This window comes from Agelaius phoeniceus, chromosome 19 (assembly GCF_051311805.1).
Source record: "Agelaius phoeniceus isolate bAgePho1 chromosome 19, bAgePho1.hap1, whole genome shotgun sequence".
Lineage (NCBI taxonomy): Eukaryota > Metazoa > Chordata > Aves > Passeriformes > Icteridae > Agelaius > Agelaius phoeniceus.
This window is the reverse complement of record NC_135283.1, coordinates 9,906,959-9,934,086: the sequence shown is the minus strand read 5'-3', so window position 1 is coordinate 9,934,086 and position 27,128 is coordinate 9,906,959. Positions and strand designations below refer to the sequence as shown.

The 27,128-nt window shown below is 44.8% G+C and overlaps 2 protein-coding genes and 1 non-coding gene across 19 annotated transcripts in view; 1 reads left to right on the top strand and 2 right to left on the bottom strand.

The window, feature by feature from the left end:
- BPTF (bromodomain PHD finger transcription factor) overlaps positions 1-14,557 on the top strand; it is a 55,549-nt gene extending 40,992 nt beyond the window's left edge. For 9 of the 11 annotated variants that reach the window (XM_054644878.2, XM_054644881.2, XM_054644883.2 and 6 more), the window contains 9 exons: positions 440-717; positions 1,906-1,988; positions 3,800-4,025; positions 4,443-4,786; positions 7,979-8,152; positions 9,047-9,239; positions 10,146-10,230; positions 11,961-12,147; positions 13,651-14,557. In XM_054644878.2, the coding sequence (XP_054500853.2) occupies positions 440-717; positions 1,906-1,988; positions 3,800-4,025; positions 4,443-4,786; positions 7,979-8,152; positions 9,047-9,239; positions 10,146-10,230; positions 11,961-12,147; positions 13,651-13,687 (1,607 nt within the window). In that variant the 3' untranslated portion in view covers positions 13,688-14,557. The remainder of the gene's footprint in view (positions 1-439; positions 718-1,905; positions 1,989-3,799; positions 4,026-4,442; positions 4,787-7,978; positions 8,153-9,046; positions 9,240-10,145; positions 10,231-11,960; positions 12,148-13,650) is intronic. The other 2 variants (XM_054644885.2, XM_054644882.2) reach the window with 1 other exon arrangement.
- Positions 14,558-18,121: 3,564 nt separating this feature from the next.
- Positions 18,122-26,946, bottom strand: C19H17orf58 (chromosome 19 C17orf58 homolog). 7 transcript variants are annotated; one of them, XM_077188454.1, is made up of 5 exons: positions 26,388-26,941; positions 22,549-23,145; positions 21,992-22,072; positions 20,280-20,468; positions 18,122-19,190 (listed from the first exon to the last, which is right to left on the bottom strand). In XM_077188454.1, the coding sequence occupies exons 1-5, from the start codon at positions 26,440-26,442 to the stop codon at positions 19,003-19,005; spliced, it is 1,110 nt and encodes a 369-aa protein (XP_077044569.1). In that variant the 5' UTR covers positions 26,443-26,941; the 3' UTR covers positions 18,122-19,002. The 7 variants fall into 7 exon arrangements, with proteins under 7 accessions (XP_077044569.1, XP_077044567.1, XP_077044571.1 ...); XM_077188452.1 differs by having other exon boundaries at positions 20,280-20,471; positions 26,388-26,939; XM_077188456.1 differs by having other exon boundaries at positions 22,579-23,145; positions 26,388-26,934.
- TRNAR-CCG (transfer RNA arginine (anticodon CCG)) lies at positions 26,825-26,897 on the bottom strand. Its single transcript has one exon. It is a non-coding gene; the product is annotated as a tRNA-Arg (tRNA).
- Positions 26,947-27,128: the final 182 nt, after the last annotated feature.

Sequence of the window (27,128 nt, the reverse complement as noted above, 5' to 3'; positions counted from 1 at the left end):
ACAGTGTGTTGGAAGTGCATTGCAGAGTCTGTTGAGTTCCTGCACGGAGCTTTGCAGCAGTTCCAGAGGTTTGGGTTATCAAGGCTCATAGCCATGCCATTTGCAATTACTGGACTCGTGGTTTGTGTTTGTGTGTTCACAGCTGCAGCTGTGCAGTAGTTCCAGAGGTTTGGGTTATCAAGGCTCACAGCCGTGCCATTTGCAATTAATGGACCCGTGGATTGTGTTTGTGTGTTCACAGCTGCAGCTGTGCAGTAGTTCCAGAGGTTTGGGTTATCAAGGCTCACAGCCGTGCCATTTGCAATTAATGGACCCTTGGTTTGTGTTTGTGTGTTCACAGCTGCAGCTGTGCAGTAGTTCCAGAGGTTTGGGTTATCAAGGCTCACAGCCATGCCATTTGCAATTAATGGACCCGTGGTTTGTGTTTGTGTGTTCACAGGTGCGGGGGAAGCCAAGCCGGCTCTGCAGGCGCCTCCAGCAGCGGCCGTGCCCGCAGGGCAGGGGCAGCCCCAGGGCCAGCCCCAGGCCCAGCCCGCGGGGGCCCAGCCCCAGCCCGAGGCCCCGAGCCCGCCCGAGGCCCCCGCTGACCCCGCGGCTCCTCCCGAAGCTCAGCCCTCCAAGTCTCCGGCTCAGTCTCCAGCCCCGGCTCCCGGGCTCTCTCCAGCGCCGCCCGCGGGGCTGCCCCCAGGCCAGGCCCAGGCTCAGCTTCCAGCTCAGGTGCAAACTCCAGCCCCACAGCCCGCTCTGATGTGGCCCCACACTCCCATCCAAATTCCAGCTCGGCTGCAGCAATCACAGGCTCAGCTTCAGACCTCGGGCACAGCCCTTGCAAGTACTCAAAGTTTAAATCAGGTTCCTGTGCAGTGCCCAGCTCATCCTCAGCTACAATTTCAGCAGCCTCCAAAAAGTGTTACTGCAGTGCCCCAGCTCCAGCAGCAAGTGGAAATCCTCTGTCTCAGATCTGAGCCCAGCAGGGCAGTGTGCCCCACATCCAGCCTCAGTTACCCCGTGAGGTCCAGCCCAGTGGCCCAGCTCAGGCTCAGCAGGTGGCCAGGGTGGTGGCAGTGCCAGCAGCTTCTGTGCAGGAGCAGCTGCACCCAGTTCAGCAGCTCAGGCAGCAGCAATAGATAGAAATTAAACGTGAGCACACCCTTCAGGCTTCTAATCAAAGTGACATTATCCAGAAACAGGTAAAGTTAACAGAAGGAAATTAACACTAATGAATGAAAGAAATCTAATTTCAAATGCCTGTTCTTGTTAACAATGTTAATACATTTGATAGGCAGTTAATTTGATTCTTTCAAAGATAGTGCACGATTGCTATTGGCAATTTAAGGACAAGTTCCAAGTTAATTCAGCACATCAAGTCACTTGTACCATGTTTGCATTCTTCTGTCACCTTGATTCAGTTTACCATTAGCTGCTGGGACAAATCCATCTCTGTTCTCAATTCAGGAAAGATAGGTCAGAGCTAGGAGAGCTGATGGACAAAAACACGTGCAGAACTTTCATTACCTGAAAACTGAGGTTCCAAAGAGGTATCTGAAATGTGACGCTGTTGGACGGCTGTGGGGCTTAAAAATATATCATGGACTATGACCACTTTTAAAATAAAACAACCAGTCTCTGAGGAAATACAGTCAATTTACATTTAGTTCCTGGGTTCAAACTTGACATAAGCAAAATATCCTATCCTGGGGGTGGTGGTGTTCTTTCTCAATTTCTTTTTGAATTTTCAAATAATTGTTTTACACAAGCACTGCTCCCCTGATAAAATCAGCTTTATTTTGTCACTCAGTGAAATAAATGACACTTTAACTTAGGAAATGTCCTGGGTCTCCCCATAATATGTGAAATACTGGCTAAGTTTTCATCTTTTATTTTGAATCTTGTATCGTCCTACAGGTGGTTATGAAGCAGAATGCTGTCATAGAACATTTGAAACAGAAGAAGACACTGACTCCAGCTGAGAGGGAAGAAAATCAGAGGTGAATGTGCATCACAGTGCATTTGTAGCTATGAAATTTTTCATTTATTGCATCTTTTAATGGTTTCATAATGAAATGCTGGTTTGTAAAAATCTGCTTAAAGAAGTGTTGCAATATAAAATTGGTTAGAGTAACACTTAAAAGTAACTTTAATAATGATCTTTCATCTTCTATAATCTCAATTTTATTTTGATAATATGTTTTCAAGTAATGTTACATGTTGTGTTTGAAGCTGGCCAGTTTTTAAACTCAAGTAAAGAAGCACAGAATGGAGAATTAATGCTTCTGCTGCAAAAAAAAGCCTGGATTTTGTTTGTCCTTTATCATGGCCATGTGTTTCCATTCTTGTCCCTGCACATCCCACTCTACAGAAGGAGCTGAAGAGTTGGAAGACAGATTGACAAACTGAGAGATTTTATGCTTGAAGCTGTTAAACAGCAATTTGGAGTGTTTGTCATTTGTCTTGGGATTATTTTGACTCCTTTTCACACATGCAGTTGCTCCAATTAGATAATCACAAGTGTGTGTCAGATACTAAGAAAAAGAAGAGTATGTTCTATAAAATTCTGATCATCCAGTCACAAGCTCAGTTGATTACAACACTATCCCTGGGTGCCACTCCTTTACTGTTCAGAGTTGCATAAAGAAAAAGATGTAGTGGATATGCTCTTCATTTCATGGTGTCAGATAACCAAATGTGATAACCAGATAACCAAGGTGTTTCAAGTGACAAAAGCCCAATTTAAAAGAAAGATGAAAAAAAAATAGTTCTAACTAGCTTGGTGGTGCAGCTGCTTTTCCATCTCACTGATTTATTCTTCTTCAGAAATACAATATGGGGATCTTTAATCTGTTAAAAAAACAGACTAAACCAAGTAGATACAGGGCAGGTATAAAGAGCAAACTAAACCAAATTGTATGACCCTACAAATATTTATGTACATATTCCATTTGTCATCAAAATCCAGCTGTCTAACAAAGGACAAAATATCTGAGACCAGAGTTGCCAGCAGCTGCTTGTCCTGGCCATTGCTATTCTGCTGTTTCCTCTCAGCTCAGTGGGAGTTGTTTTTCATGGTCACTCTGGCAACAAGAAGCATTTGGTTTTCTAATGGTTTTGGAAGAGAATGGGGAAGGGAAAAGTAAATTCAGAAGAACCCAAATACATTCATTTTCTAATTGAAATATAAAGCAAAATAAATGAAAGGTGCAAAATAAGTGAGCAGGAAAATAGATTTATAGTTGAAGGTACAACAAGCAGACAAAAACCTCATCTTGAGCTGTCAGTGGAGAAATTGAGAACTGTTTGTACTGAATTCTATACAGTGAAAAGCGTTTGTCAGTCCTTATGCCAAAACACAAAACCTTGGTAGTATTTCACTGGAGCATAGAAATGTTTGTTTTTGAAGAAGTTGCAGGCTTCCAACTCACTTTCATCCTGCATCAGAATAAAAATCCAGCTCAATTTTCAAACAAATTGAGGAAACTGAATTGAGCTAAAATCTCTCGCATCCTACTAAAGCCAAAGCTTTGTTGGGAATCAGATGGGGGAGGGGAGGAACAATTAGTACTCAGATCATTTAAGTGAAATTGGGATTGGCCCTCTTGAGCCTAACAAGGGACTTGATCTCTCCCAGCAGTGCTCTAGTAAATAAGCAGGAGTGGAAGCACTGGGTGTTGCTAAATTTACCTTGTACATCTTAGGAAATACAATAATGAGCTTGCAGTGACTGGAGAATTGATTCTGCATTCTCAACTGGGAATAAACAGGCAGGTCAGCACAATGTCCTTTTCCTTTATTCCTTCCCCAGAATGATTGTGTGCAACCAAGTGATGAAATATATTCTGGATAAGATAGACAAAGAAGAGAAACAGGCAGCTAAGAAACGGAAGCGAGAAGAGAGCGTGGAGCAGAAGCGGAGCAAACAGAACGCGACCAAGCTCTCAGCTCTGCTTTTCAAGCATAAAGAGCAGCTGAAAGCTGAAATACTGAAAAAAAGAGCACTTCTGGACAAAGATCTGCAGATTGAAGTGCAGGTAAGGACAGAGTCTCAAAGGCTAATTTGATGTTAAGCTGGGGAGAGTATCTCTGTGTTAATCTTTGTTTACTTAGTGAGATTTTAAGGAAATTTACAGGAAGAAGCTATTGGTTGTGGATCTCTGCAAAGCTGCTCATATGTCCTTTGAGGGCCTCTTGGTTTTCTTCTGGACTGAAATTACCTTCTTTCATGAAACAGCTTCTGATAAGTTACAGCCAGTGGGCCATTGTAGCCCAGGAATGTCATCCCTTAATAGTATGTGAATTGTAGGTTCAGAACATGAAAAAATGCATATTTAAATGGATTTAATTGTTTTCTTTTGGTTAAGCTTGGGGATTTTTGCCTAGATTTTAACCCTGTCTTGCAATAATCATATGAAGTGCCTCCCTCTATTTATTCATTTAATACACTTCAGGAGGAGCTAAAGAAAGACTTGACTAAAATTAAGAAAGAAAAGGAAAGAGCCCAGGCAGCAGCTGCTGCAGCAGCGGCCGCAGCCGCCGCGGCCGCCGCCGCTGCCCCACCAGCACCGCCACCAGTGCCACCAGCACCGCCACAGCTGCCAGCAGCCAGTGTCACCTCCTCCTCCTCCACCACTGTCCCCGTGCCAGTCTCCTCCCAGAAGAGGAAACGAGAGGAGGAGAAAGATTCCTCGGCTTCCAAGTCCAAGAAAAAGAAAATGATTTCTACTACCTCAAAGGAAACGAAGAAGGACACAAAGCTTTACTGCATCTGTAAAACGCCTTACGACGAGTCCAAGTGAGTAGCGATGCCCCAGCCCCTCCTGCATGTGCTCAGCTCTAGGGTTAGTGTCAGCCCTTAGTGCCAGGTAGTGCTAGAAGTGGAGCTAGGGGCAGGTTATTGCAGGGATCACCGAGGTGTAGAGGATAAAATCTCTATTTCCACTAGCAGTTGCAAATATTAACATACTCGATTGATACTGTTCCTGTGCGTGGTTTATACTTTACTGTTTGCATGTCTCCATTGTGTGACCTTCCTGTCTCACATGCACATACTCCTTTCTTTTTTTCCCTCCGCTCTGTTACTCTTTCTTTTGCCGTTTTGCCTCTGCCTCAGAAGCAAGTGACAATTTGGTTTGAGCAATTCCTTCTGAAGAAGTAGTTGATGTTCTTCAGAAATAGCTTTGGTACCGTCTTCCAATAAATGGCTTTTTTTTGGTAAGGCTGTACCAGTAAAGGGGGCTCTGAGTCACTGGACTGCAGTTCACTTTGGACAATGTTTCAGGGAGAAATGGTTTCCATGTGTTATTATTTGTATGCTAGGGCTGATAAAAATGAATATTCAAGCATTTGACAAAGTGAAAACTGCAGTTCTCTGTAGTTTGATTCTGACTGTGAATGAGGACAAGTATTTATGCTGTGTACAGTGCTTGTAAAGAAATGGTGAGTGCTGGAGTGGAGAATCCAGAGCATTCCAGGGGATAGTGTTACATGTTGCTGCTTAAGGTGACATGTTGCAGCTAGAGGTGACTAACAGCAGTAGTTAGTAATGGTTTTCTCACATCTGAGAGCTGTGTAGAGATGTATGTACAATAAATTTGACTTCAGGCCAATTCCAAGTGTCAATACCCAAAAGTAAGAACTGATACCATTTGATTGTACTTTAAGGGCTGATAACAGGGAAACCACAGATCTGGAGTGGTGCATTCACTCCATGGGTCATGGTTCTTTGTTCCATGTTTAGGGCCAGGACTAGGGGACCTCTTGAGGTTCCTTCTAGCCTTGTTTGGTTTTTGATTATGTCTTTTAACAAAGTTGAGATATTTGAGGTGTTTTTCACCTTGGTTTTGAGTAGCTCTGACCATTGTACTATGACATCAGTGTGGGAAATGGGGCTGCTCCTTGGACTGCCAGTGCTGCAGAAAGAGCAGAATGATGCTCTGGCTGTTATGTCACTGTCACCTCTGAGAGATGTCCCCAGCCTCACTTAACTTTGTGTCTGTGTCAGGTTTCCTGTCACCCAGTGTACTTAGGAGGGACCCTGTTCTCTGATTGTGATACCAGAGGTTTGTGTGTTACTGCACCTGGACTTAGTGAGTGAGCAAAGGGGGATTTGTTTGTCAGACTTTGTGTTGACTCCAGTGGTCATAGAGTGAATTTTGGTAGCTTGAATTGAGAACTGTGCTTCAGTGCACTGAATAAAGCTTCAAGAAAAAGAAATGTTAATAACTCAGTAGGATCCTTAGCAATATGATTGAGCTCTGCTGCTTTGCTTTTTGTGAATTTTAAATTTGATGTTCCTACAAATGATGTCTGTACTGTTGAAGTACATGCTGTTTTGGAAAGGAATTAGCCAAGTTTTAAAACAATTTTCTGAGAAATTTTTTAAAATTTTTTATTATATACAATCCTTATATAGGATTGTCCTCTTTGTGCTGGGGTCTCTTTTCTACTTCAGAAAAGACAGGTGTGCTACTTGAAAAGCCAAGTTGTGGTATTTTATGAATACCCTCTGTGTTTTCTTTTGTGCTGTGCATTTTATTGCAGATCTCTTATGTTTAGTTCTCATTCATGATACTCCAGGATTATAGGGATTTGCTGACACTGTTTTCAAGGATGGTCAGTAAGGATATCTTTCTGAGATTCCTACTGAGATTCCAACTTATTTGTTAAATCATAATGTGGCACCTGCTCCACATTCCAGTGGCAAGGTTTAGCATCTACACCTGGATGCAAATGTGCTCCCACATCACCAGGAGCAGCCACAGCCCCCCTTGGGAAGGGGGTGCAGGCTGAGTTGCTGAGAGCTGTCAGAATCTATGTCTGGCCGTTCTTTATGGAAATTGGGCTGTGTGATATTTATTTTAGGATTTGCCTGACTGAAAAAACAAAAGAAAAGGCAGGATCTGAGCGTCCAGGATGTGTGCAGAGGCCCAGGAAATCAGAGATGCTTCCTGTGGAACATGGGGCAGCTGCTGCCCTGTGGGTGCTGTGGTGTCCCCAGGGTGTTGCCTGCAGGCTGACAGGGTGGCAGGAATTCCTAGAGCAGCACCTGGCAGGGGGTTGGGGTCTCCAAAATCAAGAGAATGGAGGTTCTGAGTCCGCTTGCTTTTGCTTAGGCAGAGAGAATGGATGTGAGCGTCGCCCATCTGGTTGTCACTGGCCATAGGTGTGTTCTGAGAGATCCATACACGAGTTACAAACATCCTGGCATAATATTTTACACTTTTGTCACATCATTCTGTGCAAGGTCCCATCCCCATGATTCTGTCCCTGGTTCCCTTCACTTTGTGTCATACCATACCTGGTTCTGTCACACAGCTGTGTCTGAGACGAGACATTATTCACTCAAAATCCCACTTTGTCACAGTTTTAAGTAGTTTATTATCAGTTTTTCAGTGCACACCCCTCCAAAAAAGAAACCACCAAGATTTGAAATTGACAATCATGCCCTAACCCCATTTTCTTTGGTATCATGTTACACCAAGACGTACCTACACACTGCTGGTTGCATGTTCTTGTAGTGTACTCGTAACTCCTAGTTGGTGTTTGCGCTTTGCTTTTGTTTTTTAAATTAACTGAGACCTACATTTTCAAACCTTAAGGAAATGTTTCAGTGGCTTTTGAGCTGCAATTTTGAAAATGTAAACCTTTTCCTTTGGCCTTGTCTTTTTGTGCCTTTGACAGTTTTTCACACACGCCTTGAAGTCAGTAGATTTTTAGCCCATAGCTTTGTCAGAGTCTGGTTACATATTAATATGTACATATTAATACATGTGCATTTTGATGAATTGTCAAATTAAAATTGACCCAAGTGACCTTACTGCCAGTCTAGCTGCAGCATGAGATGTTAGTTTGTAAGGAATAGGGAGCAGGGAAGCTGAGACAGAAGGTAGCCCAGCATCAAATGCATCAGAGAGAAATGCAGGGAAAAGTGCCATGCCATTTGAAATGACAATTACATTGTCATTTTCATTGTGAACACTTTTAGGTTCTATATTGGCTGTGATCTTTGTACTAACTGGTATCATGGAGAATGTGTTGGAATCACAGAAAAGGAGGCTAAGAAAATGGATGTGTACATCTGTAATGAGTGTAAACGGGCACAAGAGGGCAGCAGTGAGGAGTTGTACTGTATCTGCAGAACACCTTATGATGAGTCGCAGTGAGTTCGGATAAGAACCTCTTATTCCATGTCTAGGTAGCAAAACTGCTCTGACTGTGCTTTCCTGTTCCTTGCAAAGAGTAAAAAACGAGTTATTCTGCATATATTGTATTCATTCGTAATACAAATTGCTTGCCAGTAATTGTCTCCCCCCTCCCGAATGTTTCTGTTCAGTAAATGTTTAGGAAAAGTCAAGTCCCTCAGGGCAGTCAAAATGTATTGTGGTTTTTATTTTTAACAACAAACTACTAAAACACCATGTTCTTTAAATTGGGATTTATTTTCTTTTTTTATTTTATTTTCTTTAACAGGGGATGGTTAGAAAGACTAAAAGACAAATGCTATATTTAGTGGATGTTTTTGTGCTTTAATCTGATCTGGCTGGAGAATATAATTTTAGTATGGGGGGGGTATATGGTTGGTATATGATCATATATGTGTGAATTATATGCATCTTTTACTGTAAGGCCTTGTGTCATAGAATACTCCTCTGTATTCAGTTACAAGGCTGAAGCTTCCATATGAAAAGTGCTTGTATGGAGTGAAACAAGCCCTAGTTGTAGTCCAGTTTGTGCAAAATGCATCTTGAATTGGTTTGGATACTGGCTGGGTGAGGCTTCTGGCTTTACACTGTTCCTTTCATCTCTAAAGCCGAGGAATTATTTTTGAAATCTTGATTTCTACAAAGTACAAAATCTAGGAATGTGTTTTGAAGTGATCTGTAAATACAAAAGCAGTTGGAGTAGAATTTGTCACTCTGAAATCTGACATTACCTGTTGTCTTTAATCATGCCAAGTATCTGCTTGTGTGCAGGGGATGGCAGGTTTATGTGGTTAAATGGAAGCTGGATTGGAGCTAGATGAAGGCTCTGACACCTGGTTTGGCTCTTGCAGATTTTACATTGGCTGTGACCGATGCCAGAACTGGTACCACGGGCGCTGCGTGGGCATCCTGCAGAGCGAGGCCGATCTCATCGATGAGTACGTGTGCCCCCAGTGCCAGTCCACAGAGGATGCCATGACTGTGCTCAGCCCCCTCACAGATAAAGACTATGAGGGCTTGAGGAGGGTCCTGCGCTCCTTGCAGGTGAGGATGAGGATGGCAGCACCAGGGAGTGTGACAGACCCAGTGGGTCTGGGAGGAAGGGGGAATTTCTCCTTATTAGCTCTGAAATTTGGGGAATAGCAAAGCTGTGCCAGCTGCAAACCTGCTTGGTGTTAGTGTGCTGAGGAGTACTTACAATAATTAGTAAATCACTGCTCCTGAGTGGGTGAAACTAAACAATTCCTGCAGTGAAAGGCTTTTAAAGGAAGCAGATTTAGAGTCCCAAAATGCAGAGTAGGAGCCCAGCTGCACAGGGTATGGAAGGTGCAGTGTTCTGTTCTCAGATCAGTTTGCTGTGGGTTGTGACCACACTTCCTTGCTTTATTTGAGTGTTACCAGATTTCAGGAGTGTTCTCACAGGGGGTCATTCTCAGCATGTAAATGATGGCATCCTCATAATAAGAATTATGTACACTGTCTGATATTTCTGGTTTGTCTGTCACTCCCAAATAGGCTTTTCTGCTACAACTATAAGGAATTTTTAAGAATTCTGGTAACATTCTTAAAATTATGATAACAGAAATCCTGTAAGTAATATTTTGCATTGTCCTGTATTTTACATACATTTATAAAAGTGTATTAATTTCAGAGTACTTGAAAACACTCTCAGTAAATTCATTCCATACTTTTCCATGCAGCCTGTTCAGCACAGTATCCTGTTATGCCTGAATTTCAGTTTCCTGTTTTTAAGCCCAGCTACTGGGTCACTGACATTTAAAACTTTACCCAATCATCAGATGAGAACTGGTTCCTTTTCATATAATGCTGCACTTCTTCCTGAAATTCAACTCCAGACCCCAACAGATAAAAGGATGAAAATATTTACCTATTAGTAGTGCCTAATTTAACTTTATTGTATGTTTTCCTTCTCTCCTGTTTCCTTGCCAGGCTCACAAGATGGCATGGCCATTCCTAGAACCAGTAGACCCCAATGATGCCCCAGATTATTATGGTGTCATCAAAGAACCAATGGGTAAGTGCTGGTGAGAGCAGCCCCAGTGAGGGGCTTTGGCCTTTGGAATAGCAAGTTATCAATTTCATAATAATTCATTTCCTGCTGACCACTTCCAGCCATATTTTGCAAAATACCCAGGTTAGGCAGGTGAAGCACTGTGATTCTCACTGGTCCATTCAGGAGTTCCTGAGGGCTGTTTTATCTACTCTTAGCCTGACTCCTTCACCCTAAATGCTGCCAGTCTAACAGATGAATGTGGAAGTCAGTGCAGCAATAGGAGAGAATTCATGGTTTAAATTTCTGCATTCAAAGAGGATTATTTTTTTCTGTCTTTGTAATGAGCTCCTCCTCCAAAGGTTGGGATGTGTACTGCAGAAGCTGAGGAGGAGGTGATGCTATGGGAGTGTGACATGCACCTTAAGATGAAGTTCAAAATTATCTTCATCTGACTTGATAGTATAGTAAATTTTGTATTATGTGTCACTTGTCTTTAAAGCTCTAGGGAAAAAAAAGGATTCAGATGTTGTGAATGTGGGCAAAGTGGAAGGGGAGATGCTGCAGCTTTCCAGTGCTTTAATTGATCTTCTTAGAACTCACCAGTTAAAACTGGATAAGCACTTGCATGTGAAACCTCCTGGGGAAATCTACCTCCTGACAGAAATGGTGTTGGGAATGTTATTCCCTTCCTTACAGTATTGAACCAATACCTTTCCAGATCTCTAAATGAGAGCCAGTGTGTCATTTGAGCTTTCTCACCTCTCCTTACTCATCCTAGAAATAGGAAAGTTCAGTTTAGTATCTTGGCAAAATGTTTTGGTATTTTGACTGAAAATAATATTTTGTTTAGGAATTGTGTCCTTTTCCTGTTCCAAAGTTTTGGACTGTGCTGTTATGACAATGCTGAACAGCTCTGATTCCATGATGATGGGTTAAAGTTTATAAGGAAAGCTCAAATAACAGTATGGAGCAAACAAAAGTGGATTTAGCCCTTTCTGACTTAAATAGGAGGAGAAGACATTTGTAATACATGTAAATTTGAGGAAAATACACCAGATAATGCAGATCTATCTGCAGTTGTTTGCACACATTCTGGCATCACTGGTATTTCAAAATAAGCACCCCAAGGCATTTTCCAAGGGCAGATAGTTGTTTTTCTGGCTAAAAGTGCCACTAGACATTTACTATATTTATATTTGACAGGTTTTGTTTCTCTTCCTGTTTTTAATCGATATTTGCATTAGAACAGGACAATTACTACTCACATCACCATTTCTGTCTCCTTAACATGTCTGGTCAGTAAGGGTGAGAGCTCTGGCATTTTGCATGACCCTGCACTTGAAATCTTTCATCTGTGCCATGTGTAATGTGCACATGCCCACAAGAATTGATAGCTCATTCAAAGCAAGGCAGGAATTCAAAAAATAATCAGTAAGTGATGGCTGGTACATGCACAGGGTACCTGGATCCTGCTTGTCTGACCTTTTCCCTTCATTTCTTCAGAAAAAGTGGGAGCTCCTTGCAAAGGTTTTCCCTGGTCATGGTGATTCTTGCCTTTTATTGAATTTACCTGCACACAACACATTCATGCCTAAGGGTCTCTTCTGAGGGAGAGCTGCTGCTGTCACCAAACCAGAATTCCTGGGCAAGCCTCTAATCTGGATAAAGCCTTGTTTCCCACAGTCTTGACAGTGTAGATTTCTGTTTAGGATGAAAGGCTCTCATTTAAATAATCTTTGGTTTCTTTAAAGACCTTGCTACCATGGAAGAAAGAATCCTGAAGCGTTACTACAAGAAGGTGACGGAGTTTGTGGCAGACATGACCAAAATTTTTGATAACTGCCGTTACTACAATCCCAGTGACTCCCCTTTCTACCAGTGTGCAGAAGTTCTCGAGTCTTTCTTTGTACAGAAACTAAAAGGATTTAAGGCAAGCAGGTAAGCTGGAGTGTTCCTAACCACAGGTGTTGTGCTGGTCCCTGAAATCTCCTTTCTAAGCTTATCTTGTATTTGCACAGGGATTTGCTGCTCCATGCGCTTTCCTGGAAAATTTTGTCACAATTACAGCTTAAATATGATTTCATGAAGGTTACTTTGGAATGTTTATTCAAAAGGAGCTGTTAAAAATTTGGGTGGGATCATGAATTTGCAAAGTTTGAGTGATACTTCAACTCATTGCTGCAGAAAACTTAATAATTTCTGATCAGGGCAAATGCTGTGTCTTAGTTGTGCTGATGTTCTACTCTGCAGTAAATACTTCTCATACTAGTAAGAGACAATCCTGCTGTGAAGCTTATAATCCAGTGAAAGAAATTAAAATATTTCAGTGTTACTTCTTCTCTCATCTTTTTATCATTTACCACCTTTGAAACGGGAGAGTAAGTAAGGTTTAAAGTAGGGTATGGAAAATGAAACCTAATTCAAAAATTAACTTTCAAAATTAAGCTTTAAATTTTTTTTTCTGAAGAATGGCTGATACAGAGTGTTTCCCTTACACAGACATTCCTGAGAAAGAATATCCATTTTTCTTTCCAGTTCAATGCTGTAATAATGATTTTGTCAGGTAGTTTTCAACCCATGTTTGTGTCACTGCCATTAGCTGGGTCCCCAGCACTCCCTGTGCTTGCACACTGATTTCACTGCTGCATCTTTTTTGTTCTTGTTTTTCATTTATACCATCCATCTTCTTTCTTTTCTTGCAGATTGTGATATCTTTAGTCTGAACTTTTTAACTGGAATCAGAACTGGATGTTGGGGTCACTTTCTTTTATTGTACAATCCAATGACATTAAACTGCCCTAAAAATCCAGATCATTTGTCTAAAAAGTAAATGTTTTTTCTGTTGCCAGCAGTCACACTAGTGAACATAATTGTATTAACAAAAAAACTTGTTCCGTTCCTCAAATACTGTATTGAGAAAAATGAAAAATTCATCATGGAAACCTTGTATTTTATTGTTTTAGTTTAAGTCACTAATAAAACTGTGAATGTCAAAGAGGAGTTTTGCTGAACTCTGCTTAGAAAAATGTGATTTTAACATGCCTGTTCAGTTTTTTCCTATTAAGTTAATCCAAAGACTTATTCAATAAATTTAAGCAAAGTGGACCTTATTATAAATATTAAAAACTAAAAATGTCTTTTTTCTTTCCTTTTGATGGACTACTATTATGCAAACATGTGAGTAAAACTGATTTCAGGCATTTTGGAATATCCCAGTGACACACTGCATTTTACAAGTACTGAAAAATTTGTATTCTGGAGGAGAAAATGGGCTTAAAATTCAGAGCAAGAATTATTATTTTTTCTGAAGGGGAAAAAAATAAATGAAAGCGACATGGTGGTAATTCCCTTATTGTGATTTATTTTTGGCTACACCTTGCAGCAACTGTGTTCTCCAAACTGAAGGGTGCTTAATTCTTCACTTTCTTCTGTATTCTGCAGGTCCCATAACAACAAACTGCAGTCTACAGCTTCTTAGAGTTCAGCGTGTTAACCAAACACACGAGCAAGGATCTGGTTGTCTGACAATTTTTAATTAAGGAGCCAGATGTTTTTAGTCAGGTTATCCTGACAAGACTCGATGTAAACTGCGTTTTTATTGGTCACAACAGTCAAATTATATTCTTGGCTTATTTTGTCCAAAGGACAAAGAAATAAAAATCAGCAGCACCACTTTCTTGTCAAGATCAAATTGTTGTACTATTGTGGCAGAAGCAGGAAAACTTTGTTTTGTTGAAGGAGAGAGAGAGAGCAAGAAAAAAGATACAGTAAATGGGGTCACGTTTAACTCCATGGAAATGCCACGTCTGTTCTTCAGTGAAGAAGCTGGTTTAAAGTCCACACAGAAAACTTTGACTGTATTTATTTATTGTTGCAAAAAAGACGCTTTTTTATTGCTGCCCTCATTTGTCAGCTAATTATTTTTTCTTATAAAATCCAGCCCTGGTTCCATGTAATCCATTCTGTATCTTAACATGATTCCTGTAGGTAAAAGTACAAGAAGACCTCTAGATGTCTTTTCTTTCTATGAAAGGAGCTGCTATGTACACATGTGCACACACACAGGACTGGGAATCAACAAGGAGTTTATCATTCATGGTAGATAAAAACAAGCTTGCATAAAATTTGGGCTGAGTGGTCATGGACTACAGACTCTGTTGCCTTGAATATAACAAACAGTACAATTTGTCATTTACTCTGCACCAGACTGAACTGAGTAAAATCTATTTGAAGGTATCTTGTTTGTAAACATTTGTCAGATTCTAATTTTTTTTTCTTTTGTATTAAAATTCAAAATATGGATGTATATGAAACAAAATAAATGGAGATCATTGTTCTCCCCACAGCAGTAGGTGTGTTTGAGTGTGCGCTGCCACGTGTGTGAGACACTCTGGGGATCTGTGCAGGGATTGCCAGGAGCAGGGTGGGAATGGTCAAGGAGTGGGACCCAACCCCATCAGACATTGCCACAGGGTGCCTGAAGGATGGGACAGGGCAGGAGCTGTTTGTGGTTCCAGCCCTGACTGTCCAGGAGGGACAGGGCAGGAACTGTTGGTGAGGTTTTCCTGCCCTGACTGTCCAGCTGGGACAGGGCAGGAGCTGTTTGTGGTTCCAGCTCTGCTATCCCCATCAGACATTCCCAAAGGGTGCCTAAAGGGCTGTCCAGCTGGGCCAGGGCAGGAGATGTTTGTGATTCCAGCCCTGTTTTCCTGGTCAGGCATTCCCATAGGGTGCCTGAAGGACTGTCCAGGTGGGACAGAGCAGGAGGTGATTCCAGCCCTGACTGTCCAGGTGAGACAGGAGCTGTTTGTGGTTCCAGCCCTGACTGTCCAGGTGAGACAGGAGCTGTTTGTGGTTCCAGCCCTGTTATCCTGTCAGACATTCCCACAGGGTGCCCAAAGGACTGTTCAGGTGGGACAGGGCTGGAGCTGTTATTGGTTCCAGCCCTGTTATCCTGTCAGACATTCCCACAGGGTGCCCAAAGGACTGTCCAGCTGGGACAGGACAGCAGGAGCTGTTTGTGGTTCCAGCCCTGACTGTCCAGCTGGGCCAGGGCAGGAGATGTTTGTGGTTCCACTCTGTTATCTCCATCAGACATTCCCACAGGGTGCCTAAAGGACTGTCCAGCTGGGCCAGGACAGCAGGAGCTGTTTGTGGTTCCAGGCCTGACTGTCCAGCTGGGCCAGGGCAGGAGGTGTTGGTGAGGTGTTCCTGCCCACTGGAGCTCAGTGACCTTTGCCAGGTGCTCTGGGATTGTGGAGTGCCACCTGTAGTTGTGTCCCTGGGGGCTCCTGGGCTGCCCTGAGGGGTGAACTGGAGCCCAAGAAGATGCAAACTGCAGATGAGGAGGCTTTTCCTTCCCTGTGTGTGACTGACTTGCTCTGGTACCTGTCTGTAGTTCCCAGCCCTGGTTTCTCTGCAGCTCCTCACTCACCTGACCAGCTTTTGCACTAACTCACAGTCAACTTCTGTTCTACAGTGGTCTGGGGTTTATCTGATTTAAGGATCAGCTCCTTTTGGGTTTAACCTCACACCTTGCTATGCAAGAACCTCCTCTGTTATTTTTCTTACAAAAGATGTTGCTACTGACCACCCTTTCTTACACTTCCAGCTCAGGTGTTCAGGTTCTTCTGGGGGGATTTTATCTACTAAAAACCCGTGTGTTTTTGTACATACAAATGTTGTCATTTAACCAATCTGTGAAAATTACTAATTGTTCAGTGTGGAAACAATAACCCATTTATGCTTCTGAAAGTCAAAGAAGAGTAGTTGCATTTAGGTTATGTTGTCCTTTGACGTTTTAAAAAAATGCTGCATATTGTAAGCATTGTGTTTTAATGGGACAAGGAAAATCTCACCTTTAACAGCACTGGGACATATCCTGCATCTCATCCCAACTTCTCAGCATTTCTGTACTATTTACTCATACCTAAATCCATATTGACATGGTTGAAACCTTTCCTACCTGTAGGCAATAGATTGCTGTTTTTAACAAATTGTGGCAAACTGAAGAGTACTTTTTTGTACCTTATAGGACACATCATCCTAGACAAATAAAGTAATGTGTTTGACATGGATTTGGTGGTGTTTCTAATGAAACATTGATAATGTTCTTGGATATAGGTCTTGGCTTTGCCAGATCATATGTAACTGTGAACCAGTTTGATTAGGGAAATAATCCATCCATGCAATTGAATGCTGCTGATTAATCACCCAACCCAACCCATTCTGTGATTCCATGGGAGCCTGTTTCAGTGGGTTCAGTTGCCATTGGGCAGGTCAAGGTACTCCTCTGGATTTGCTAGTGGTGATGTTTTATACTTAAATGGTGTTACAGAAAATAAATCGCTTGTAATTAATCCCCACCTGCCATCAAGCATAAAGTTCATAAGATTTGTGATCTCTGCTCAGTCCTTGTCTTCTTTGTATTTTATAAATTATTACAACAGTTGTTTTGAAATGGTCATATGTTGTAAGATATTGATAATATGAGCTGTGCCAGCTTGATTTTCCTTTTCTGTCTCCTCCAATTTGAAGCAATTATCCTCAATCTCTGTTTAGTTCATGCAGAAATTAATGGAGATTTAAAGTACAGTAAGAAGTTGGGCTTACCAAAAAGCCTTGAGTAAACTCCTGGACAGATGGGATGAGAACAGTTATTCCCTTACACCCAGATTTCTGTGTGGTGGCAGCAGAATTTTCCATACTTACCCTGCTGGAAAGGAAATTACTGACTGTGAAGTACCAGAATTGCCATGGCAGCTGTTGAATGTGAGTGCCATCCCATTCCCAGTGTGGCTATTGCTGGGAGGGATTTGGAATAGCAAGTGCAAGACTGGAAATCCTCTCGATCTGGGAGTTGTTGTTCAGGAGGTGTGTTTAGGATGTGATGGGCCTGGGGACAGCAGTCCTGCTCCTGCTCCAGCCCTGTCTCAGTGGGGCTGTGACACACAGGGATTTGTTGCTCAGCTGCTGTGGGAACACTTTAAGGAGGGACCTTCCAGTCGAGAAGGGAAAGGTAAGAGGACTTGGTAACAAGGAAGAGATCAGGGGATAAATCACTTTTCAGGCTCCCAGAGCAACATCTGTATCCCAGTGTTTTGTGTCAGTTGTGGGCACTGAACTCAGGCTTGGGATGTCCTTACTCTGTGTTTGTCCCTTCCCAGAGACAGCCCCAGGGAGGCACAGGCTGGGTTTGTGCCCACACTTCCCTGGGCTGCAGCAGGAATGGGGCTCAGGCCTGCTCTGGGGGATGCCTGGAGGAGTTGCTGCTTAGTCCTGGACTTCCCCTGAAAATAGAAACAAAGGAACTCGAGATGCACATGTAACCCTTCCTCCTTCTGTCCTCCCAGTCACTCCAGAGCTTTGATTCATTGCCAGAACAGTCCTTCTGCCAAATCAAAACCCCCTCAGATGTTCTCAGGAAAATTCCATCCATCCATGCTGTGCTCCATGCAAAATCTTTCACATACCAAAAGTGAGACATGGTATTTTTTAGGTAGACTCATGCTGTGAGTAAATTTCTATCCAGTAAGAGCCTTTTGGGTCCCAAATAGGGGATGTTTGTTCTTGGTATTTGGCTCCATGTCAAGAAATACTTGATGCAGCATAGCCCATCCCATCCCCTGCTCTGTGGCTTTCCAGTGACACCAAATGGGGCTGCAGAGGTGTGTGACAAGTATAGGGTGTCAGAACTACCTTGTTTCAAAACAGAAAATGCTTCTATATAGAAGCCACTGCTTCCTGTGGCAGCTCACATTGTATCGCTGAGTCTGTGGGGTTTTAAGCTCTACTCAATTTTTTACATTTCTTAATATAAATATGTATCAAATCCTCAGCCAACTTGTCACACAAGGAGATGCCTTTGTGCAACATCATTATATAAGATTTTTGGGTCTTCCAGAGCCCAGGAGACAGTGAAAGCAGAACCTCATGAGCATTTTATTAGTTTCTTTTACAGACTTATTATTTGTGAATACTGACTGGGAACAACAAACATCTCAATTTCACCACTCTAAAGGTAATAAAATGTTGTCTGTTTGGTTTAAAAAGTAACTTTACTCTTGTGCACATACAAGTTTGGCAATATTTCTCCTGGGGAATGACATTCAGCACAGCTCTGGGACAAAGTGCCCTGGCACACCCAGTGTGTGCAGCCCATGCTCATTTTGCATTCCCTGCATCATTACTTGTAAATGCAACTGGGCATTTGTGTTTTGCAGTTCTTGATTTGCTTTCAGTCAGTGTTCATATACTCAAATTATTACATTCTATTCTGTATGCTTTGTGTGAACATCCAGCTCTGCTGGAAGAATGGTGTAATTTTCAGAAATACCATGGACATGGTTGAGGAGACAAAAATAATATAAATGGTACTCAGAGGTGTTGGTTTCTCTGAAATCAAATGCATTAGGCAGAACTGTGAAAGCACAGTGAACATCCTGTGTAGATAAAGCTGTGGTATCATCTCATGTGTGAAGGGTTCAAAGTGCAGTTGTTGTGTACCGAGGACAAAATGCCAGAATTTTGCATTACAGTTACTACAGATTATTCGGGGCACTCTGCAGCAGGGGAAGCAACAATAACCTGTGGCTCTGAAAGCAGCTGGAGCAAATTCCCGGCCGGTTAACATTCCCTAGAGTGTCCTCTGTGCCGAGCCTCGCCAGGGGTGCCTGCTCCAGGCACCCGGTGTTTGCTGAAGCACAGAAGCGGCTGCTGGCCTGCGGCTCCAGGCGGGAGCGCTCCGAGGGTGGATCCCGCTGCTCCCACGTCCTGGACGGAGCCCCCGGAGCCTTAAGGACACTTGGAGCGCGCTGCCCTCACCCTGAGATCCCTTTTCCTGTTGAATCTCCTCACGAAGCCGCTGCCGCTCCCGACCCAGCCGTCCCCCGGGCGCAGCCGCCCGCGCAGCGCCGGCAGCAGCTCTGCGGGCACCTGGCGGCGCTTGTGGTGGATGTGCCCCATCACGATGTACCTGCTGCCTGCAACGACAGGAACGGAGCAAACGGGGAGCTGAGCCTCGGGGAGCCAGTGGGGGTCACTCCGAGGGCACCGGGGTTGGGAACAGACACCAAGTTGTGCCTATGGAAGCATCCCGGACACAGGGCTTCCACTGCGGCAACCTGAGCTCCGCTGGGTCCTGGGGTGGGGCTGCCATGGAAATGATGATTTACTCTTGGGGCAAGTGCTGGTATTTGATAAACTTGCACTTAAAAGCGTTATAGATGGATAATGAGATGATTGGCTCTCGTACTTAAGGGATGACTATTGTGTGAATATTAAGAAAAGTTTTAGTGATGTATAGTTATCTTGCTGTAGTTTAGATGTCCTCTGTTCTCCCCATAGTTCCCTTTTCCTCCCTGTATGGTGACCATCAGACAGCCAGGGTTGTCTAGCACAGGTAAAAAGAAGGCTGCACGTGTCCCTTGCATGGGGCAGTTGGGAATGGAAAAGCTCAGGGGGTGCTTAGGGGGTGCAGCAGCACCTGAGCTCCAGTCAAGTTACAAGAAAGCAGTTTGCACTGATAAATGGCAAAGAAGAGTGACTGACAGACCTTGGGAGGGGCCAGCGCTGGCTGAGGCAACCCCCAGGGGTATAAAAGACTGAGCATCCATCTTGAAGATGAACTGGCCATGTGGTATCCATGAGGGCAGTTCTCAGCACTGCAAATTTTTCCTTCTATAGTCCTTTTGTTGTATTTTTGTCAAGGTTTAATAAACATTTTTAAATTTTCAAAGTGAGTAGTTGCTTCTCACAAAAGGAAAACTGAACAACTTACAAAGGCACCAGCTAAAGCTCTCTTGTATTGTTTTAGGAACCCTGAAAACTTGCCATCATTTTGGAACTGGACAGAATTAAGAAAGGGCTACACTGGTACCTGACTTCTTCATGCAGTTGGTTCTCTTGTGAAAGTTTGGAGAAACTTGGATGGAAAAAAGGCCTCAACTTTGAGTACATACTTTTCTTCCAAATTTTCCCAATGACCCAGGCTAAGCCTATTAAAGTAGGGCAGACTGAGATTGCAGTGCATGCAGAGGAATAGCAGAATGGATTTAGCTGGAATGATTTACCAAGTTTCAAGTCTGGGCATGGTTTACTGCAGTTGAAAGTATCCACAACCAAGATGTGAACTCGGAAGAAGGCGGCGTCAGGAGTGACATAGAGGCGGCTCATCCTGTACAGTCCATCCCTGTCCACCAGCAGGGTGATCCACTGCACTCCATGCCCCAGGCTTTCCAGGTTATAAACAATTCCATTCACTGCTGGTTTAAGGGAGAGGGAAAAATAGGATCAGAATTGATATCATGGCAATTTTCAGGGCATGTGTGAAGGCTGTAATTTGAAATGCTGTAAAGGAAGTGTCAGCAGGAATCCTTTGGCTCAGGAGTGGGCAGTAGGAATTGCTTCAAATAATCACATTTGGTGAGGTCATTGCCTGAAGTTTTGCTGCTTTGCAAACCTAGTGCTTTACAAGTTTGAGATGTTTCTTAGGGAACACAGCAATGGGTTTAGTACCATTTTCTATCCTGATATATAAAAAGTGGGAATATTTACCAAACAAAGTAAAATTTTCAAATTTGAAACTTCCCAATGAAGTACAAAGCCAAGCTGGTAATGAAACACTTTGGCTTTTGAAATAAAAGGCCCTTGCCATACCAAGAGACAGGGGCACAAGTAGGTTGTGTTGGGAGCTCAGACAATCACTTCATGCTGCTCTCTCAGTTTCTGGCTCTGGCAAGTGCTGAGCTGAGTGCAGGGCTGGGAAAACAGCTCTGTGTCAGTGGGGCTACTGCACCTGGTGTTACACCTGAATCAGGGGGAGAGCTCTGATTCAGTCATTTATTCTTTTATCTGCACTGTAAATATAAAGAAAGGAAAAGCTCTCTCTGATGGCTGCTGTGGAACCTTGGCTCATCTGTTGCTCAGACTTTTTCCTACCTGTCCTTTCAATTTAGGAGCAGAGCTGTTTGTTAAGGGCTAAAACACACAGAAGTTGGGTTGCTGTGAAGCCCATGTTGGACAGGATTGTGTGAGAGTGGTAAAAACCAAAGCAGGACAGCATTTGTAGAAAGCACTTCCTGACTTCTCCATTTAGAGAAAACAGATGTCTCCTAACGTGTTTATGTTCTACAAATGGAAACATCTGTTACCACTGGGCTTGTATTTTCCTTATCTCTTAAAATACTGTGAGAAAAAGTTGGTATCTGTTTCACAACTCTGTAAGCACAAGGCAGGGTTTCTGTCAGAAAATGCTTGTCCTTAAACAAAGTCTGTACAAAAATACCAGGCTGTTTCCTGCCACCTTTAGTTACATCAGTGTGAACACAAGGACTAAAGACACTGAATCCTAAGGAACTTCAAGGAGAATCCTCTCTAGAGAGAGCATCACAGCCTTCTTTCTGTTTGGTTCACCATTTTATTTTAATTTCAAACTTCACCCTCGAAAATCAAACTCGCTCTAAATAGTAAGAGATAAATAACCCAGCTGCAATGTTTAATCTGAGAGTATCTAAAACAATTGGTCTTTTCAGTTCCATTGACCAGTCCCAAAGACACTGTTCCTCCAGAGGAAACAAAAAAAGGGCAGTACTAGCCCAAGGGAGGGAAAGGATAATGTAAGTATGTCTCTGAAGAGCTGTGATGGGTCCTTTTGGAATACTTGGTAATTATTGAACATACTTACCATATCTTAATCACAGTATTTTAAAAGTAGCAGTGCAGTGTAAGTGACAAGTAGACAGAAGGGGCTCTGTCCCTGTGGGTTGAGGGGGACAGCACCTACCGAACTCGCTGGCACAGAAAGCCTCCTCTTCATCCCGCTCCTTCCGGCATTCGCTCTGACACAGCTTCTCCTTGTCACCGTCTGCAAGAGGAGCACAGCCTGAGGGACAGCCACGGGCCCTTGGAGGATCTGTCCCCACACTGTGCCCCAGCTTTGGGCAGCTCCAGGCAGCCTGTCCTGCTGTGGGCAGCCTGTCCCGCTGTGGGCAGCTCTGGGCAGCCTGTCCTGCTCTGGGCAGCCTGTCCCTCACCTGTCCCTCTCTGTGCAGCCTGTCCCTCACCTGTCCCGCTGTGGGCAGCTCTGGGCAGCCTGTCCTGCTCTGGGCAGCCTGTCCCTCACCTGTCTCTCTCTGTGCAGCCTGTCCCTCACCTGTCCCGCTGTGGGCAGTCTGTCTCTCTGTGGGCAGCCTGTCCCGCTCTGTGCAGCCTGTCCCTCACCTGTCCCGCTCTGGGCAGCCTGTCCCTCACCTGTCTCTCTCTGTGCAGCCTGTCCCTCACCTGTCTCTCTGTGGGCAGTCTGTCCCTCACATGTCCCTCTCTGTGCAGCCTGTCCCTCACCTGTCTCTCTCTGTGCAGCCTGTCCCTCACCTGTCCCCAGCTCGCCGCGGTGCCTCGGGCTGGGCTCCCAGCGGTTCGTGACCCACGAGGCTTTGGGGATCCTCCTGGACGGGTCGGGCTCTTTGTAGGCCATTCCCTTCCCCGCTCGGTTGAAGTGGTGCAGCGAGTCGGGGTCATTGGGCTCCCCCGTTCCAGAGTCCGGGAAAGGATGGGTTTCCAGCAGGGCCATGGCCTTGGGGCGGGGAGGGGCTCGCAGGGCCCCCAGGCTGTTGGCAGCCCCGGCCAGCCGCCGGTCCGTGTGAGGCCTGTTGGCCCGGCCGGGAACAGCCCCCGGGGCCCGGGGCCCTGCGTGCTGCCCCAGCTGCTTCCTCAGCCCTGTGCTGTTCTCCAGGGAAGGCTCCGCGCGTTTCCTCTTGTCGGGGGTGAGGGAGGGGATGCCCGCGGGCCCGGGGGGCATTCCCGGGAGCCGGCCCTCCCTGGCATTCCCGCTGGCACTGCCCGTGCCCCGCGCTGGCTCCTTCACCTGAACCTCAGCTGCTGGACTGAAAACATCTTTGCTCAGAGCCTGGCCGGGTTTCTCAGCATAGAGCAGGGATCCTACAGGCAAAAAAAGGAGAGGGAAAATCAGTGTTTTAAGTATTTTATTTCAAATGTTTCAGAATGAGAAGACTTGAGGGTCTAATCCATAAGTGAGGCCTTCAACAATAAGATATAAAACTAATAAATAGCTCAATAGATGAAGCACAGTAGAGCTCCTCGTTCCTCTACTCAGATATTGAGGGTCCAGTACAGGGAATGCAGCTGCGTGAGCAAAACAGGAGATTTGCATTTTTACTTTATTATTGTTGCAAATTAAAAATAAACCCTTTTCTCAAACCCCTGAATCTCCAGGGAGCATCTGAGGAAACAAGGTTCACGTTGCCATTTGGGATGCTTGTTTAAGAGACCGTGACAGCAGAACTCTTTGGTTTTCCCATCCATGGGATGCCTGTTGACAATGTCATCCAGACTCTTCAGCAGCTTTAGATGCTACTGGAAAGGTCTTTATCCACAGTTTTGTATCTCTGACTTGAGCATGTAGTAGCAGTAATTAGGCCAGTGCTGCTGAGTAACAATTATTTCAAGGCTTTGCTTAATTTGAGAGGATATTTGAGAAAGAGAAGAAGTGTCTGGAAATCCAGGGAAAAAATAACTTAATGGCACTGTTCACACAAGCTGGGCAATCACCTACACTTTCATTTATACCTTCACCTTGATCCTTTGAACCTCACAAAGAAAAACAACCAAAATGTTTAGCCAGGCAGGAGAGACATTTCCCCTGGCAGTCTATTTTCCTTTTCCTTTAGACCTTCCCTGCAGGCTTGGAGCGAGCCAGCAGAGTTTTCACACAGCTCACCCACACACAGCCTCTGTCTGGTGCTCATGGCTGTGGTTATCCTGTGTAGGAGGCTGATCCCAGCTCCTTGTGTGAAAAGAGAGATTTGACATACACAGATGAACAACGTCCTGGTTTATCTCCTGTCACTGACTCAACTGCTGACCTTGCCACTTCTCCCCCTGTGCTCTCACCAGCTGCTGTCATGGGAAAGATTCCCTGATATTTGGGCTGGCCACACGTAAAGTCTAAAGAATGTCCATGGAGAGAGGGGTGGAAGGAGTCCAAGCTGCCGAAAGCAGCAGGCAAGGGGGGTTTGGAGATGGTTCAGTGTGAAGCTGTGCCCTCTGAACAGGTGTCTCAGACTTGGGTGTGTAAATAAACTCTTCTACCACTTTATCACGCCTTCTCAGTCACAGATTGTATCAAGAAATAGTTCATTTTTCCCTACTCAATCTGTTCAGGACCTTGAGGTTCCTCCTCCTGTACCAACATATTCCTGTCTAGTTGCTGCAACCTCAGAAATACGACTGCAACATAACCAAATCTCAGTGGAACAGATGTAAATGCTATTTCTGTTCTGTCAGTGAGGCACTAAAACCCAAATAAATCCATTCAGGACAGCTTGCTGCAGACATACAAGGCACACTGAACATGGTAAAGTCAGGCAGACAGACACCTGGAGTTACAGGTGAAGGGGACTAAAAGAGAAAGATCACATACAAATTTAAAAATCCTAGATGCAGAAGCAAATCCAACTTCACCTGATACAAATTATAAAAATCCCAGATGCAGAAGCAAATCCAACTTCACCTGATAGAAATTATAAAAATCCCAGATGCAGAAGCAAATCCAAATTCACCTGCCGGTGGTTGCTGGCAGGACAGAGCAGCACCAGCTCCCTGCCTGCTTCTGCCAGGTGCTCTTTATTCTTCCTAGAACTGGCAAATTAAATATTGCAATCTACACTCCCATCCCACAAACACGTTGAAATGTTTCTTTCTTGAGCCCTTACTTGCTGCAGAGGCTGCAGGCTGGGGGGCTGCCCGGGTTTGCAGGAATGTCCTCAGCCTCAGATGTGCCCCAGCCCCGCTCCAGAGGTAACACACTTACCAGAAGATGATCTAATGGCAAAGCAGAGGAGCCAGAACACTTGGGTTGTCATTTTGAAGTGAAGTTTTTCCAGACTCAAAATGAGCTGGAGCCTTTTATGCCCTTCCCCCGATCCATGCTAATGAGAGGCAGCCCGAGGGGAAGCGGGAATCACTGGCTGGACAACCCACTGGAGCAGGACCAAGCTGCTGCCTCCACCAGCCCTGCCTGGAGGAATGCGCTCCTTCCCAAAGGGAACAACCCGCTGGCTCCACACCTGTGTCCTGGGGATAACACACCCACACGTGCTTCTGGCAGCAGAGTTTTATTTTTGGGAATGTCTTGCCCTCCTCTGGCACTTTATAGGGAAAAATCATAGGGGACAAGGCTGGCTATGGAGAGCTGTGTTCTGGGGGGAACTGGGAGATGCTGGAATACACCAGAGCCCTGGCACACAGGGCCTGTAAAGGATGTGCAAGACAATGGAACATATCTGGGGATTTCTGGCCACCTTCAGTGATACAGCTGCTAATCTCCTCTTTTACTTTCAGGAACCAGTTTCTGTGATTCTTTTCAGACTGAAAAATGCAGTAGTGAGTGTCTAGTCCAAGGGAAAGCTCTGCTGATCCCACACAGCTTTATTTTTAAATCTCTCTTTGCCATCATGAAGAACTCTGCAAATTTTCTCACACCAAGCCAACCCTGATTTGGATTACTGAGTTAAGAAGGCTTATTTCTAAGTGACCTTATTGCTACACAAGATTTCCATTGTGACAGTTTAATTCACCAGCTGCTGCTGGGTGCTGTGGAAGCTGCTCATGACTTTAAGGGACAACCAACAATTTAAAACTCCATAAAGGCACTGAAAGGCTCCTGAAACCCATCTTTGACAGAAAATGTAACCCTCAGCAATGTCTGTGGCATGGGATTCAGTGTTGCTTAGTTTAAGCAGTTGTTTTGTCCTGCCTTAATTAAGCATTTTAATAGGATTCCCAAAAGCTCAGGGCTTTGTCTCCAGCAGCCATGGATGAAGATAAAGAAAATTTACCAGAATAGTGTGGAAAATAAATGACATTTCACCACATCTATTACTCAAGGAGTTACATTTCTACTGCAGCACTTACTCATCTTTGTTTTCCTCTGTTATTTGAAACATTTTTAATTTCAGAACTATCCCAAGATAGCTATTACAGGAATAGGAATGTAAACTGAGGATGAGGGAGAGGAGGGCTCCTCCATTGCTTTGGTGAGCAGCAGGTACCTGCAGCAAGCAGAAGCTGGATTGTGAGGGATGGATGGATGGATGGATGGATGCATGGATGCATGGATGCATGGATGGATGGATATACACACACATGAGCATCCCACAGACCTGTATGCCAAGGATTTTTCTGTTGAATTAGCTGGTGGTGCAATTCAACCCTCATTCATGTACAGCTGTGTCTGCAGTGTTTTCCCAGCCTCTTTATCTGGGCAGGATCTCCATTAAGAGCACAGTAGCGGTGTTTGGAGCACTCCAGCATTCCAGCAGGGATGCTCGAGCAGCAGAGATGTAAAAGCTTTCCCAGCGGCGCTGGGCAAAAGAAGGACCGAAAGCGCCGTGGCCACGTCCGGCCCGGGTGTTCCCCGGCTGCGGCTGTCGCGGAGCCCCGGGGAGGGAGCGGGACCCACTCGTACGACAGCCGCGGCTCAAGGCACGACTCGGCGCCTGGGCAGAGCAGGGGCTCGGGGCCCGGCCCGGGGCAGCTGCCGGTAAAAGAGTCGGGAATCCCGAGCACGGGGCGGCCGCGCCACAAAACGAGCGCGGCACGACCCAGATGGGACTCGAACCCACAATCCCCAGCTCCGGAGGCTGATGCCTTATCCATTAGGCCACTGGGTCACCCAGCGCTGTTTGCCTGCGCCGCCTGGTAAGAGCCCCGCCCGGCCGGCCCCGGCTCCGCCCCCCGCGAGCTGTCATGTTCTCCCTACTTGCCCCGGCCCCGCCCCTCCTTCCTCGCACTCCATTGGTCGCGCTGCCCCCAGGCCCCGCCCCCCGCGGCCCCGCCCGCGCCTCAGAGCGGGTTCCCGCCCTCACTGTCAGAGCGGCGCGCGGCTGCTTAAGGGACCCGCC

Excerpts from the sequence above, each read along its gene's own strand:
- C19H17orf58 (XM_077188452.1), bottom strand. The coding sequence starts at position 26,442 with ATGAGGGTTGAATTGCACCACCAGCTAATTCAACAGAAAAATCCTTGG. Across the intron at positions 23,146-26,387 it reads GAAAAATCCTTGGCATACAG|GATCCCTGCTCTATGCTGAG; the intron begins GTCTGTGGGATG and ends TTTTGCCTGTAG. Across the intron at positions 19,191-20,279 it reads ATGCCCAGACTTGAAACTTG|GCAGCAGGTACATCGTGATG; the intron begins GTAAATCATTCC and ends CTGTCGTTGCAG.